The sequence below is a fragment of the Amphiura filiformis genome, chromosome 14 (genome assembly GCF_039555335.1).
Source record: "Amphiura filiformis chromosome 14, Afil_fr2py, whole genome shotgun sequence".
Classification (NCBI taxonomy): Eukaryota; Metazoa; Echinodermata; class Ophiuroidea; order Amphilepidida; family Amphiuridae; genus Amphiura; species Amphiura filiformis.
Window position 1 is genome coordinate 13,555,333 of NC_092641.1, and position 15,749 is coordinate 13,571,081.

Genomic DNA, 15,749 nt, shown 5'->3' on the forward strand with positions numbered 1-15,749 from the left:
CTCCCTGCTACATACACTTTATGAATATATCATTAGATTTATATAGTTTACTTAGAGGACTGTTATATATCAAAAATTTGAAAAATATCAATTTTTATAATTTTTCATAAAATTTGTATTATATTGTGATTTTCAAAAAATGAAAATTATTTGATATCAGAAAGACATGCTTTGTATTCAGAATGCAATTCGATAGATCTGAGGTGCTCTCATGTCCCACAAAAAATACTATCGAAACGCAATAAACGCTCATTTTAGATCCCTTAACTAGAGCGTGATAAAAGTACACACAAGGTTCATTCATGTCACGTTAACGGTATTATGTTTAAAAATAATAATCAGAATGTATAAACGAAATAAAAACTCTAAAATGCATACAATGAAGTGCCTACAATTTCATATTATTATAATCTTTGTCAAACAAATTCATTTAGAAACACATTGTTTATGAATTAAATGTCTATATTATGAACTAAATGTCTATGTACGTAACTTCCAATACTAAGATGTTCAGTTCATAAACATGCAAAAAAGTTGTTCCAGTGCTGAATAAACTTTCTTGGTTCCGGCAGAGAGAGAGTACTCAGCTAGGTCCTCATGTGTGCAGTGTTGCCCTATCTGTGGACATACCAACAGGTGTTCCATAGTCTGTGGAACCGTTCCACACTCACAGGTAGTGTTTTGCCCTTCTGGTAGGTAGCCCCATTTCTGCAAAGCGACCTTGCACCTTCCGACCCCTGATCTTAGTCTGTTGAGACACCGCCACTCAGGCCATGTGGAATCAGCTCCAGGTGGTACCTGCTCACTGGGTTGCAGTCCCATAGCTGGTGAATTGGGAAATCTCTCTTTCCACAGGGTGAGTCTTTCCGCTTCCTTGGAGACTGTCCCAAGAGGATGAACTTTGCTTAGGAAGCTTCCCCTGGATGTAAGGCGTTTGGGTGCAGCAGTCTGGTTGAACATGGGGTGCTTCATATCAGTGGTCTGACGTTCACGCTCTCGCATGCTGGTCACTTGCCGACGTACATCTGGAGGGGCTATAGCAGCTTAGGTGTAGAGACTCTCCGTTGGTGTTAAGAACCGGTTTAGAACCGCCAATATTGTATGCACTTTTATATCTTCAAAGATATGATATTTTGTTAATACACCCAAAGTGGTTCCATTAATTCGGCAAAATTACATCAAAATTAATCGTTTCAAACAAACACAAATGATTCATTTTGTACTTATTTAGTGTTTTTCAATACATTTATACATTTTTTTCTTCAAAAACATTACAAAGAAACAGCGCAATTTTTAAACTAATTAGAATACTGAGCCAATCACTGGCTGTAATAGTTTCATTTCTTGGAGACACAATCAGCAACCCTTTCCAGCTAACGTTGCACACAGACAGCTAACATATACATTTCTGTGTAAGCGACGGAGTCATATTTCAACCAGTCTCTTCCCTGAATTAGAGTATCATCCTACCCAACTTCTATTATACACCTCCACAGAATGGTTGACTGCAGATCCGCCGGATAACGCTTTTTCAATGTGAAATGAACTTTGCTGCTTGGATGATATCACGATGAGGCTAGTTAGGGTTACGGAGCGTATTCCCACGGATCTGCACTCGACCGGCCTCTACACTAGCAATACTCGTATTACCACGAAATTGTCACAACCAAATCGTGATACATTCATTTGTTAGAGTTAATGTAATATCGTACTTTGTTGCGCTGTCACACTGCACAGCGCCTTATGCTATCTTAATGTACTGACGTCACTAATTAATAAAAGGTACATTATTCAAGCACGTATATTCCAGAGCAGTTGTTAATGATAATTGAAAAGAATCTTTTTAAATTTTAATAATAATTTCTCCTTTAGGGTGCAAGACTGCAAGCTTCGGTAAGTTAATTAATTTGTTTGCTATATTTTGTATCCACTTGCCGTTTATTTAATGATTCTAAAATGTAAAAATCTTGCATTATTGCACAGGGTGAATACTGTACCATGAAGCTCCATCATGCTTCATGCTTCATCAAAGGAGTCGTTCTTCTGTTTTAAATAGAATTTACGCATTCATTTACATTTTTCTTTTCAAATAGTAATCACATTGAAGTGAAAACAATACGCAATGGAAGTCCACCAAATCTTGTTTATGATTGCGATGATCTGCAGAGTGCAGAGCATACCCGACGGTGAGATGGATGAGGATCCGTGTGAAGCAATTTGCAAAAATTGCTTCGCTAATCGTCAGGATTCATTAAAACGGATGGGATGCTTAGAGAAGTGTATTCGACAAGATGTAGCCCAGTTTACTTGTCCAGGTAATCTTTGTTTATACGTACTAAAAGTATTCGTTTAATAATACATGAAAGAAGAAGAAGAACATTGTAGTGTCAGTGTGTAAATGCAAGCCAAACAAACTAGTCCGCCTAAAAGTAACCTGTCCATATGCCGATGTTTAACTTTGGTCACCACGCTCAGAAACACAACCCACCCATCCATCCTCCGCAAATCCCTACACAACCCCACTCACACACACCCCTGTCCAGCATACATTATGCACACTCTCCGCCACATCCACACACCCACACATCACGGAAAATTCTTGTACTGCAGCATTTCTTTCCTTTAAATACCGATCAGAGACTCGGAATTAGTTTCGAATGAAAGAGTCTAAACTTGTTTAAAAACGGATTGGATATATGATTAGAAAATGGTTCTGCGTTGGGTTATTATTTTGAATCTATACTGTACATCAACTAATCAAACGGTGTTGGATAATTTTTATAACTTCCACCCACTGCCGCTGGATTTAATATTGAAACCCTCAAACACCATTTGATCATTTAGTTATATACCACAATAATTAATACAAACTTCTTTTGTCTTTATCTATCATTCATATTACAGCGAGACAATCTTTTCTTGGTACTGTGGAAACGATTCCTCCAATAATTCAAGAAGAGATTGTGGATTACTACGTAAAGAGATCTGATTTGTTTTCTGCAAAAGATGTCGAAGACATAGCAGCTACAGTCACTGTGGATTCCTTGCTGATCATAGATAACCAGAAACCTGTCATTGGACGAGCTGGTAAATGTTATTGATTCTTAACCTCATGAATATACCCGTTGTGTTACGAAGATAATAGAGAGCTTGCGAAATGGAGTTACTTTAACTTTAACTTTAACGTCTAGAGGATTATAGAGGATTATGTATTCAAAACTACTCTGCCATTAAAGCCGCTTGAAGTTAAAGTTAACGCCAGAATCTATAGTGTGCCGTAAATTATGATGAAAATACGTCATAATTAAAACAATGGTTTGCATATTTCCTCATAGACTACATAATTACCACTTATGTATTGTCTAGTTAATAGACCAATTATTGGAAATCTAATTTGGTTTGGGTAAAAAACATGCCACATGATGCTAAAAATTACTGATTGAATTAGATCAAAATAAATTTTGTTCCAAACGTCACACTTGATATATACATTTGTGTGTGCTCATGACGTACACCAAATCAGCTTGCGGAACCAAGTTTTTGGCTTGACTTCAACGCCAAGGGGACTAAGTTCCAGTAAAATGGACTGATTTTACGGGACCCAGCAGTGGAGTGAACTTCTGCGATTTGCAGCTACTGTGAACATTTTTTACAACGTTACGTGTCTTATAATTACACCTCTATACAACCAAATATATTTGTACTGTTCAGGTATTTTATTTAATTATTATTTTATTCATTTAGGCCTACATTATGTACCCCAATTCAGCAGAAAGCTGGTCTAACATGTGCCACGCTATTATACGTATATTATAGGCCTATGGGTATTGTATGTCAACCAAATTATTCATTATTAAAAGAGGAGGCCTATTTGTTACAAAAAATAAGAATGTCAGAAAAGGAGCATCCAGAAATATGTTGGTTGAAATTCAAAATTCTGGGAGTTTTTAAAGAAGAAAATGAGGATCATTCGGGGAGATATATTTAATTCGATCAGCATGCAAAGAGGAGTCCTTGCCCTCCTAAAAGAAATCCCCTGGCAACGCCACTGGGGAGTGGGAAAGTGAGGATAGATGAATAGATGGAGGGAGGGGATGATATGGAGAGGTGGTGATGGTGGTGGGGGGGGGCTAGGGAGAGCAAACAGATAAAATGGGCTCATTGTGTCCTGATGGAAATATAAAATTGACAAAGCTGACGTTTACTGGAATAATAATTGAGCTTTTATTATAATAATCCGGGACAATAATATAGGCATATCACAAGAATATTTAATTGAAACATGTTTAGAAGTATAATATTAGCGTATAGATCATAACATAGGCCTAATTCCCATTGCATTGGTCATCGCCAAGAGATGTAATCCATTCAAACTAAGCGCCTATTGTAATAAGTGTTACCAACAAACCATTTCAGCAAACAAAAGGGAGAAATTTGATGCAGTCGCTTTTACATACCCTTCTTTTGATCACCCATTGATACACTTCCCCTAGTTTAAACAATAAGACGCTGTTGGTACAGACACCAATCTGACGTTCGCGTTGAAGTGAAGTTGAGCAAGAAATCGAATCGATATTTTTGAAGTTGCCGTTTAAGTTCCAGTAACTTCATTCCGCAAGCTCTCTAATAACTTTTAAATACGCGGACCCCAATTCGTGACGTAGCTAAGAGTATATGCTTCACAATAACCGCGTTGCGTGACAGGTTACGCTTTGGAACAAATTACGCGGGCGCTTGCCGCCTTATTTGGACATGTCATGATTTTGCGCTGATTGGTAACTAGCAGCATTTCCCAAATCGGCTACTCTATTTTGGGAAACCGAAGAGGAAAATGTGACGTAAATTGACTTAAAAAGTGAAAAGTGTCGGTTATGAACGAGGTTAATAATACTTTGCATCGGTTATTCTTCGGGAATTTTGAAATATATAAACACTGTGCTCTGGAACCAAGGAGGGATATCCCGAGGGGTGCAGCCCGCGAGGGATATTCCGAGAATATTGACCGTTTTCACAATACCCTCAAAACAACTGACGCGCAGTCACAAACCTCTAACTAACCAACTAATTAATGCTAACAAACTATAAACTACAGTATATGCCTAACAAACAGACCCGTACGTCGGGCGGCCGCCCCCCCCCCCCCCCCCCAAATTTGCAAATGTATACAAAAAGTCCCAAAATATCAGAAATTGCGAGCGTAGCGAGCAAAAAAATCCAAGGTTTTACGCTCTTTTGGTACCACAGAAAGTCCACTTTTTCAAAATCAGAACCCCCCCAAAAAAAAAATCCTGCGTACGGGCCACTCTCTACCCTCGCTCACTCACCCAATTCATTACTCACTGTCACAATGTTTTCTTAGACAGGAAACAACAACTGACAGACTTCTTTACTGCAAATCCGGAAATAGATCGTGCGCAATTTGAACCCGTCAACTTCGGTAACGAACATGGAATCATCTGGGTAAACGGTAGCCTCAAGTATTATGACAAGAACAACCAGCAGGTCTCATTGTTAAGGTACGCTTCAACAAAATGATTGTTTAGTTACCTGTCTCGGTAGAAAAAAGGTCGGTAGGTCAGATTTGTCTGAAGATTATAGCCCCATAATTAGCTTATCGTCAAGGCAAAGTAAGATTTCAGGCACTAATTATAACGGAAATTTATGTCACCGCAATGAATTGCGAATTATTCCTCATAACGACACTCTATAAATCTCCGGGAAAAGTGCCTAAGTTGATAAATTGGTTATTCACCCTACCGATTATGATACAGAAAAAATTAAAGTTTGTCCCCATTTCCGACATTCTCCAGTTAAGCTATTGTTTAAAGGGAAAAAATCATGTGACGGATCAGGATTCATATCAAAGATCAGAAGCTGAGCTATTTGAAACTATTTGAAAATATTTTGAACAGTCGTCCTTTGGGGACCTGGTAAAATGCATTATGTTGGAATTAGCTCCAAGTTGAATGAAAGAAAATAGCAGATTGCCTGTGCTATTTGAAAACATCTAAAGTAGATGTAAATTGGGTTAATATTTCAATATAATTTTTCAAGAAAGAAACACATTTTTTCTGTTATTTGTTTTAATTATTGGTGTCGATATTCTGTTGTACGTCGCTATCATTTAAAAAAAGAAACACCCTTCTGTGGTAGTTTTAAAGTATTGGTTTGGATATTCTTTTGTACAATGTAACCGTTTCATAATTTTAAAGAAAAGAGTCGGTCGTTGAAAAGCAACCATTTGGGGCCTAGTAGTGGGTATCGAGGTTACGATGATCTTTCCAATGGAGCATTTTGACTGTTCCCTCATACATCCAAACGGAGAAGGAGAGTTTGTTAGTATCTAGTATTGTGATTACAGGATAGATATTTTATCAAAGTCAAATATTTTATCGCCAGTATACACTTCTTATGATATTGGACCTGACTATCTTGTATGAAATTAAAATGCCGTACTATCGTAAGTGAGTCTTTCGGTAAAAACTGCACTTACGATATTGTTATTTATTATTATATTTAGTTTCAGTTGTACTAATAAGGGGCTGGGCAATAATTATGAGCCCCGGTGAGAGGGTAAAATTAGGGGAGGGGAGACAAACAATTTTTGGCAAGCCGAGTGGGTAAAGCGATTTTTGGCATAAATTCATGGGGCCCCATTTAAATAAAACGCTCTAAAAGGCCAAGGAAAACAGTACGGAAATGCTTCAATATGCAAATATTCCTGCACGCTGCGCTCGCACCATATTGTAGACAATTTTTAAGGTGTTCAAATTGCGATCCCAAAAAAATGTGCAAAGGGGGTGGGGAAAACAGTACGGAAATGCTTCAATATGCAAATATTCCTGCACGCTGCGCTCGCACCATATTGTAGACAATTTTTAAGGTGTGCAAATTAGGATCCCAAAAAAATGTGCAAAGGTGGGGGGATTTTTGGCAGGCTGAGAGGGGAGGGCAAGCGATTTTTAACAGGCCAAGAGGGGGCAACCGATTTTTTGTGGGCCGTTCGAAAACTTTAACCCCCGGCTCATAATTATTACACAGCCCCTATCAAAATATTTTTTTTCCTGCAAAAAGATGAAAACTGCACTTAATGGTAGTACTGCATTCTGCCAATGATGACTCGTTATACAGTACTACTTAAATGTAATTAATGTATTGTTATTGTCCTACTTTTTACAGATTCATGGCGATACTAAAACGCATCAACGGGCAGTTTCAATCTTCCACCACTGTTCTTTTTCAGTAAAATATACTATTAACATTAATGAGGTAGCTAGAGGGGCAGCCGGAGCGGGCATGGTTTGGTGTGGGCGTGTGTGACCGGGATTATTCTTGTACGGTATCATGTGTAAAATTGCAAATAAAGCACCGAGGTTCTTCTCGGCAGGATACCGGCATCAACGTAAATTGAATTTTTTTCTTCAAGTTCATTAATAAATATGATTTTTTTCTCGTATTAATTTCATTGTAATGTTTATGTTTTAAGGGCTCGGATAGCGACTTTTCTGGAATTTTTTGGTGGAAGTTGAGAGCATAATCAGACACACAAATTTGCATTTCTGATATAAGTAAGGGGGGTGAACGGGAGCTGATTACAAACCGACATGATATCTCAGATATAATTACTGGAAATGGATAATCGTGAATTCATCAGGATCGGTATAGTAAACTGGTTAACAAAGTTCTTTGTATCTGATCCAGAATGTTCACTTACTTGTGTACGTTTCAACAACACCTGTTGTCTTTATAGGTAGTGACTGCTACTGACAACCGACGCTAGAAGTAGTTCCAGCGTTGATCTTGGAGATGCCAACTATCTCACATATTTGATGAATTTCTGAAACATGGATCTAAAAAATCCCTTGGAGGAAAATCAACTAGCTCAGAGCTGTGTGAGATCTAGCTGGTGACTAGTGAAAAATACGGCATCCATGATTGTTTTTTGTCAAAACCCCGAATGTTTCCTTCATCCAATCAGAAAAGTTTTTATATCAAACGAAAGCTAACACTTCCCGCTAAAAACGCTTTTGTTCATTCCGTCAACGCGAATGTGAAAAATCTGTTCTTTACATTTTTTTTCAAATTGTATGTCATCAAATGAAAGAGCATACTTTAATTGTCCATATACTAGCTTCATTTCAACGAGCAATGGCCAATTCTCTTTAAAATGCAAATATTGGGCAAAAGGTTATTATGTTCGCCTGTTTAATCATGCGGTTGTAAATTCAATGAACTTTGACTTTGCTAAAAGAGCGCTTGCACATTGATATGTCCCGTATCTCTATATAAAAGTGATGGTACAAATAGTTATTATACTTGTTGTCATTTAAAAACAAAAATAAGACATTTTACATAAATCTGTAGCCACATGTATTTCAGTGGAAATTCAAATTTGCCAATCCTTGTTTTTTTTTGCCAAATGTTTCATTTCAAAAATACCTAAAGATAATTTAATGACTTATCGTTCACTTAAAAAAAAGAACCATATGTTTTGGGTTTTTTTACACTTTTATTAAGATCACTAAATAAACCTTTATTGCATGGGTTTCCTTTTCTCCGTACATGTCCATAATTATTGATTTCCTTTCTTCGTTCTCAGTGCCCTTCGTGATTTTTAAGGAGAAATTCACATATAAACACGACCACACAAGGTTTTTACCAACTACCATACCATCACCAAACAACCTTACCCACCACCCGTTTATGCCGAAAACCGCGCGCAGTCCGAGAACCGTTCAACCCAACTTTGCGTTTGAATGTTTTTCAAGTATCCATAGGAAAGATTTTTCGAGCATCTATATCTCAGATTATTTTTGGCATGTTTTTTTTATCTTTCCGTTTATGCCGAAAACCGCAGCCCGAGAACCGTTGAACCCAACTTTGCGTTTGAATGTTTTTTCAAGTATCCATAGGAAAGATTTTTCGAGCATCTATATCTCAGATTATTTTTGGCATGTTTTTTTTATCTTTCGACAGCCATAGTGTTACTATCTATGATTTATTAACAAATAATATAATACAAAAGATGGCTGATTTTATGATATAAATTTTTTAACACCAAAAAGGACAAAACAAAACGAAAACAAACAACACAAAAAACAATGACACAGACAAAAGAACAAGTTTCCCATGTTAATTTCATCAGGTGCAGAATGAGAAACAAATAGAGGAAATGCAAATAAAGTGACTTCAATCCTCATTAAGGTCAAATGTAAATAAATTTCTTGAAATGTTTGTCCAATTTACCTTTACCTTCGGCAATCCAACCCTGGCTCGGATTTGCCACGCCCTGCATGGGTGAAACTCAACCGCCTGCGAACAGGAGTAGGTCGCTTCAGGGCCAGTATGCTTAGATGGGGCCTCACCCAAAGCCCACTTTGTGAGTGCGGAAAGGAAGAGCAGACGGCAGATAACGTCATCAAAGCTTGTCACCTTCATCGACCCCCATGATGTTTCCACGCGAGACTGGCTGCTCAACAGCAAACTTGATATCTGAATCTCCCTCGTTAGCAGCATACGAAAGAAGAAGAAGGCAATCCTATACTCTGTATTTAGTTTCAATCTCACAACATATTATTTTGTTTGATCTTATTATGCATGTTGTATGGTGCTGATTCTGCCCACCCATGGCAAGGGGACCCAACAGTTGCCTTTGTGTTTTCATGCTTTTGCTGAGCTACCACTTCTTTTCCTGCTGGCCATTTTCATCACTCTTGGTAGTGTGCAGCATTTGCTCTTATTTAATTTTTTAAAGAGGTATTGGTTGGGTCTTGTTGTCGTGGTGGGGCAGTATTGTTTAAATCTCATTGTCATAATCTGATTGTATCTTTGCATTTACCTTTGTTACCGTAATTAAGATGGGGTTTGGTGGACCATGTCTGTATGTTCTTTTTTCCCTTCCACCAGGCCCAAGTACAGGTGAATAAAAATAGAAAAACAAAAAAATGGCTTCAATCTCACAAAGTTCATAAAAGCTTGGAAAATGAGAGAAGTCTTTTGAAATTTACATCTATGAATATAAAACTTCAAACATAATACAAGAAAGTTGATTACAATTCTGTGCTCAGAGTCATAGACATTAATCCTAAACATTTTTTTGGTTGTTATAAATTGTAATATTATCATTAATGATTATTTTTGGCATGTTCATATCGTGTTGCATATCAATGGATAGCTACTTTATTTCTCTTTATAATTACACCACATTTGAAAGAATCACCTTTTCGAGGCTCTGGTGAATGTAGTGGGGCCTCAAACAGAATGGCTGATTTAACCATTATTTTGTGCTAAAACAATACTTGGCGCTAAACTCAATAGCGGGTGGAAAAACCATAAGTAGTCACAACAGCCAGGCAACCCCTCTATATGCTGCTCATCAAACGGGTCCTGTTACTGTGGGTTGGTATTCCATTCTTCAACCAGGTCATTCAATGTTGTTGCATTAGCTACTCTGGCACGCAGAGCACGACCAAGCTGGTCCCACAAGTGTTCAAGGTTGAAGTCTGGGCTGATGGGAGGCCATTCCATACTCTCTACTTCTATACTCTGTAGGTAGTCGTTGACTACACTGGCTCTGTGTAGATGGTTAGCTGCACAGAATAATGCATATTTGGCACGTTCTGTTTGAGACCCCACTATATTCACGATCACAAGACGTAAAAAGTGTGATTGTTTCATATGCGATAATAATCTCTCTCTCTCTCTAGGTGCCATGTCCTAGGACGTAGGCGATCATGTAATCTCCAGAAGCTCTGTCGCTTTATGTTCAGCTCCCCTTACTTGTAGCCAGTCTTTCAGATTTGATAACCACATCACACTTTTCCTGCCTCTGCTCCTTGTGCCTTCTATCCTTCTTGTCAATACTAGGTTCTCGAAACCATCCTTTCGGAGGATATGACCAAGGAATTTGAGCTGCTTAACTCTGATTTCACGTAACAGCTTCCAGTTCACATTTGTTCTACTTAGGACATCGTCATTAGACACTTTATCAGTCAACGGGATATTCATCATCATTCTTCTAAGGAGCCACATCTCACAGCTCTCCAATCTTCTTTTAAGGTCTGTTTTTATTGATCATGCTTCACTTCCATACATTAGTACAGGAACGACATAGCAGTTGAGTATCCGAATTCTGGTCTCTATACTGAGGGCACTGTTTTTAAGATCTTGTCTAATTTTGAGAACGCAGACTTAGCCAGTGCAATTCTTCTCTTTACCTCCTTAATACATCTTGCATCTTCTGTGATTAGACTGCCAAGGTAGTTGAAGGAGGAAATTTGCTTAATACTTTGATCTTTCACCTTCAATATGCATGTTGGGCGTTCAGTCTTTGATACCACCATACATTCTGTCTTCTTGCAATTTAACGATAAACCTTTTCTCTCACTTTCCTGAACCACCACATCAAGAAGCCTTTGTAGATCATCCTCAGACTCAGTGTCATAATAATAATAATTTAATACAGTCCGGAGACGTAGGGGATGGTGACGTTCCTTTCTTCTTTGAGTGTGATAATAATATTTAAACTATAATCTAGTCAACTGGACATTCTATTTTGGAGTGGGAAATTTTCACGTCCAATCCCTAACGCATCGTCAGACCTACTGATGATCTTGCGGTAACAGTTCATTGACCTGTGAAACGGATATTTTAGTATCACAGGTCACCACCTTTGAGTTCAACCTGAGAGATATCTTCCTGAGCACTGAACTGTAGGCCTCGGCCAAGTTGTGTCGTTGGCCCATTGATCCACAAACTGGGTGTAATGCGCACTTTACTCTAGTGAGGACGCGAAGGAACAGAAACGAGAACACTTATAAAAAGCACTGAACCTTTGCGGTTATCGTAAGTGGACATTTCAAAAAGCACTCGCTCAGACCACATCTACCGACTCAAGTTGACGGTGAAGTAAAACGCGGAAGGAACGTCACCATCCCCTAAGTCTCCGGACTGCCTGGAAAACTCCGCCGGATCTTTCGAGACAAAGGGGTACCGGTGTCTTTCAAACCCAAGTAGACGAACCAGCACTGGTTGTGGTGAATCGGCCGTCTATACACATTTGGACAGTACTAAACATTCATTTGACAACAAGGATGTTAAAATCTTGGACAGAGAAAGCAGATGTCAAAGAAGGGGTCAAAGAAGCAATTTATATAAAACGGGCGGAGCCTTCACTCAATAGGGGAGGCGGCCTATTGATATGTAACCATAGGCGTAGATCGGGGGGATGAGGGATAAATCCCCAATATTTTGCCAGGGGATGATCCATACAACCCCCCCCCCCCCAAGGTTCCTGACCAAATTAACCTCATATTTGAACATTTTAGCCCCTAAAGTACAAATTTGTTCGCGCGAATGTATTCCATATGTGCACCATGTTTCTCAGTTTAGCTTAAAAATGGCAAAATTTTTCGCCCGCTTTGCGCGCATTTGTACCATCAAATTATTATGTCGGCAAAAAGGTGCCGATTTCACTATACTTCAAGAAAAAAATTTCAACCCCATCCCCCAAAGGAGCGATATTAAAGAAATAAAAGAAAATTGTACCGAGCCTATTTTTTTAGTTTCTATTCATCAACACTTTATCCGAACCCAAATGGAATCAAATCGAACAAGTAATACGTGCAAAATTAAAAAAGCTGTTTTTCTCAAAAAGTCAAAAGTGGATGTAAGGGGTTTGGCAACAAAGCTCTTCATATAGAAATGTTTTGATATCAAAGACTTTTATTCAAATATATGTGACAACATCTTCCATATCCTGAAGTGACTACAATGAATTGCAGAGAAAACACTATCTACCGAAATAGTATAGCAATTAATAAATTACAAAAGCATTTCAATTTAAAGAGCAATTTTAAGAAGACAAGGAATATGAACAATAATTTCATAAATATACCACAGGCAGTTTTGACACATTTCAACCAACCAGCCCCAACGGTAATACCGTGACTGATTTTTATTATAGTTTAATTAAAATGTTTATTTAAACAAGACTATGGTGAATTCTTGAAGCTCCGCATCGACGCGTGTAAGGAGACTCAAAAACCTGTCAAATAAGAGGGAAAAATACAATTTTAGAATTTTAGAAAAAGTATACTATAGTCAGTATGTCGTCCTTGAGGTAGTAAAGTAAGATCAAACTTTAAAAAAATACAACTTTTGCAGGAATTTATTTGTTTTGTTAGTTCCTTTTTGAAAATATATACTTTTATATACTTATCATCATCACATTAAAAAGGAAGTCATACGGACTATAGGATATTGACGGACCCTACTTGACAAGTTCGTCGGCCCATATAAGGGGTTTTTAAGCCTAAAAAATATACGTTTCTCTTCTCAAAATCTCAATGTTGATGGAGATAAGGTTGTCAGTCGTTCCTAGTTTCATATTTGCGATAAGAATTAGACGAGCATCACATAATTCGTTACTAGATTATTAATGGCTGATTGCAAAAAGAATGATACAGGCTCGTGTTGCCCAATTGAAAACCCTTATATTCGACTGCATATCCCTAATTTGGCAAACGGTTAACCGTTTATGAATAACGGTCGTTCATTAATAAGGGCTTACTTTTTAGTAGATGTTTATATGACCCTCATACATAACAGGTCTCCAAACGCCAAAACAAAAGGCCGGTCGTTTATCAGTAAATAAACATGATAAAGCAGCTACAGGTCCTGGGCCTCAGATGTTAAAACAAATGGCAGCATATAAGGACTATAAATGTGTGTGTCTTTATCGATAACATGACGTTTTGTGTGAGGCCCTCTAGTTTTACTCTCGCATTGATCTGCAGATTATATTTTAAAATATACAAAACATCACTTTGCTAAAAACTGTTGTTTTGATACGATAGTCCTTGTTTTAAATTTAATATCGCCTTTAATTACACAGGACGTCACACGTCATGACTTGTTACAACACTGCCATCAATGATCTTATACCGTTATAGGCTTACTCACCTTACTACTGAAACCGCCTGGTTTTGCTTATCAGAATTAGTATAGATACCGTTTACCCAGATGATACTGTTTTCCTCGCCGTAGGCAACGAGCGCCGTATCAGTATGGTCGATATCGGGATTGGCAGTAAAGAAGTCTCTCAATTGTTTTTCTCTGTCTGAAATGAAAGAAATACGAATACATGTACACATTATACTTAAGGTGGATGACCCGAGTGATACCCTCATCTCCATATTTACCCAATAGCATATTAATATAGATTGCGATTATGGTGAAACATACGTGTCCAATTGCTCTTAAAATGCGTATTGTTAGTCAAATGTCTGTCATGATTTGCGGGGCGCTTCAATTCATGACACGATTACTGTAAAGGCAAAAATCAAAAGGTAGCAATGTGAGTATTTATAAAATTACATGTTTTTAGAAAAAAAAATCCTTAGGTCGGTAATAAACTATACGTATATGGGATCGATTGCCGAATATAGGGTGCAAATGTAATGCGATTTTTGGAATAGGTTTGTTGCTGACGTATTGGGCTTACTTATACATTGTTATTTTGTATGGTGCGTCTGCGTCAAGTGCATAGGAGATATAAAATTAAATTGTTTTAATTGTTTTAATTTGTTTTAATCTTTTTTGGAAAAATGTTGTTAGTGACGCATTGGTTGTACATATCGCCACGTGTTATTTCTCATAAATGTTATAAAGGCTGCGTAGATGTGTGATGGATTGACGCATGCATGTGAGATCTGGATGTGTGGTATTTAAAATTTATTTTGAAACTTATGACGGTGACGTATTGTAGGCTATTTATTTTGTGGAAAGTTTAATGATGACGCGCCTTGAGTGCCTGAGTCTGATAATCAGATGCATTGACGTTGGTGATACGCATTATTCCCCTGAAAGTTTGCGACTCAGGAGTTCACACTTTCTAACTTGCCCTGCCGGGCTGTTATATTGTGGTCCAACTTGGAGCATGTGCTGGAAACATTTGGGCTGCTGCATGTATGTTCTTTAAAAAGAAGCACAAAGCCTACAGACAAAATACAATAATAAAACTAAATAGGAAATCGCCGACACAGGAGTTCACACTTTCTTACTTGCCCTGCGGGGCTGTTATATTGGGGTTCAAGTTGTAGCTGCAGCGAGTTCTCGAACATTTTGGGCTGCTGCATGTATGTTCTTTCAAAGAAGGACAAAGCCTACAGACAAATACAATTATGAACTCACATTTGGGTATCGTTAGTCAGTTAGTCAGTTAGTTATATTTACCAGCTCGTCCTATGACAGGTTTCTGACCATCAATGACAACAAAGGAGTTTGCAGTATATGTATCCACAACACCTGCGATATCTCCTGTCGTAAACATATCCGATCTCCTGGCAAAGAAATCCTCAATCTCTTCTTGGAGTCCCGTAGATACCATATCTACAACACCAAGGAAAGTGTGACTCCCTTTGGTAGACATGAATAAATAACACAAAACTGTATAGATGAGTTGACCTCAATGTTTATCAACAAAGGCAAGGGACTGGTGTATCGATATGCTTTAGTGAACCCCGTGCAACCACTACACTCTTCAATAGCCTTATAGTGATGTGCCAGGAATATTAAAAATACGAGTCATCTATACGAAAGCACATGTAGGAGGTGTTGCTTTTTTACTGCATCCATACCATGGATTACGTAGCTTATGGAAGATGTCAAAACCATCCAATATCATACAATACGTATATCATAATATTACACAAAATTCCGAAATAATGTTAATCTCGATTATCTCAGAA

The 15,749-nt window shown here is 37.9% G+C and overlaps 2 protein-coding genes across 4 annotated transcripts in view; one reads left to right on the forward strand and one right to left on the reverse strand.

The window, feature by feature from the left end:
* The window catches only part of LOC140169743 (uncharacterized), a 92,243-nt gene that overhangs the window by 75,624 nt on the left and 870 nt on the right, over positions 1 to 15,749 (reverse strand). The window contains exons 3-5 of one of the 2 annotated variants that reach the window (XM_072193040.1): positions 15,235 to 15,417; positions 13,963 to 14,119; positions 12,908 to 13,045 (exon numbers count right to left, since the gene is read on the reverse strand). The exons of the other annotated variant lie outside the window; for it this stretch is intronic. Coding sequence (XP_072049141.1) covers positions 12,979 to 13,045; positions 13,963 to 14,119; positions 15,235 to 15,417 — 407 coding nt within the window. The 3' untranslated portion in view covers positions 12,908 to 12,978. Of the gene's footprint in view, positions 1 to 12,907; positions 13,046 to 13,962; positions 14,120 to 15,234; positions 15,418 to 15,749 lie in introns of those variants that run through there. 2 annotated transcript variants of the gene reach the window in all.
* Positions 1,696 to 8,059, forward strand: LOC140169742 (uncharacterized). Of its 2 annotated transcripts, none has more exons than XM_072193037.1 (5): positions 1,696 to 1,782; positions 2,094 to 2,315; positions 2,905 to 3,087; positions 5,360 to 5,516; positions 7,180 to 8,059. In XM_072193037.1, exons 2-5 carry the CDS (start codon positions 2,123 to 2,125, stop codon positions 7,244 to 7,246), a joined length of 600 nt encoding a protein of 199 aa, XP_072049138.1. In that variant the 5' UTR covers positions 1,696 to 1,782; positions 2,094 to 2,122; the 3' UTR covers positions 7,247 to 8,059. The 2 variants fall into 2 exon arrangements, with proteins under 2 accessions (XP_072049138.1, XP_072049137.1); XM_072193036.1 differs by lacking the exon at positions 1,696 to 1,782 and adding an exon at positions 1,789 to 1,893.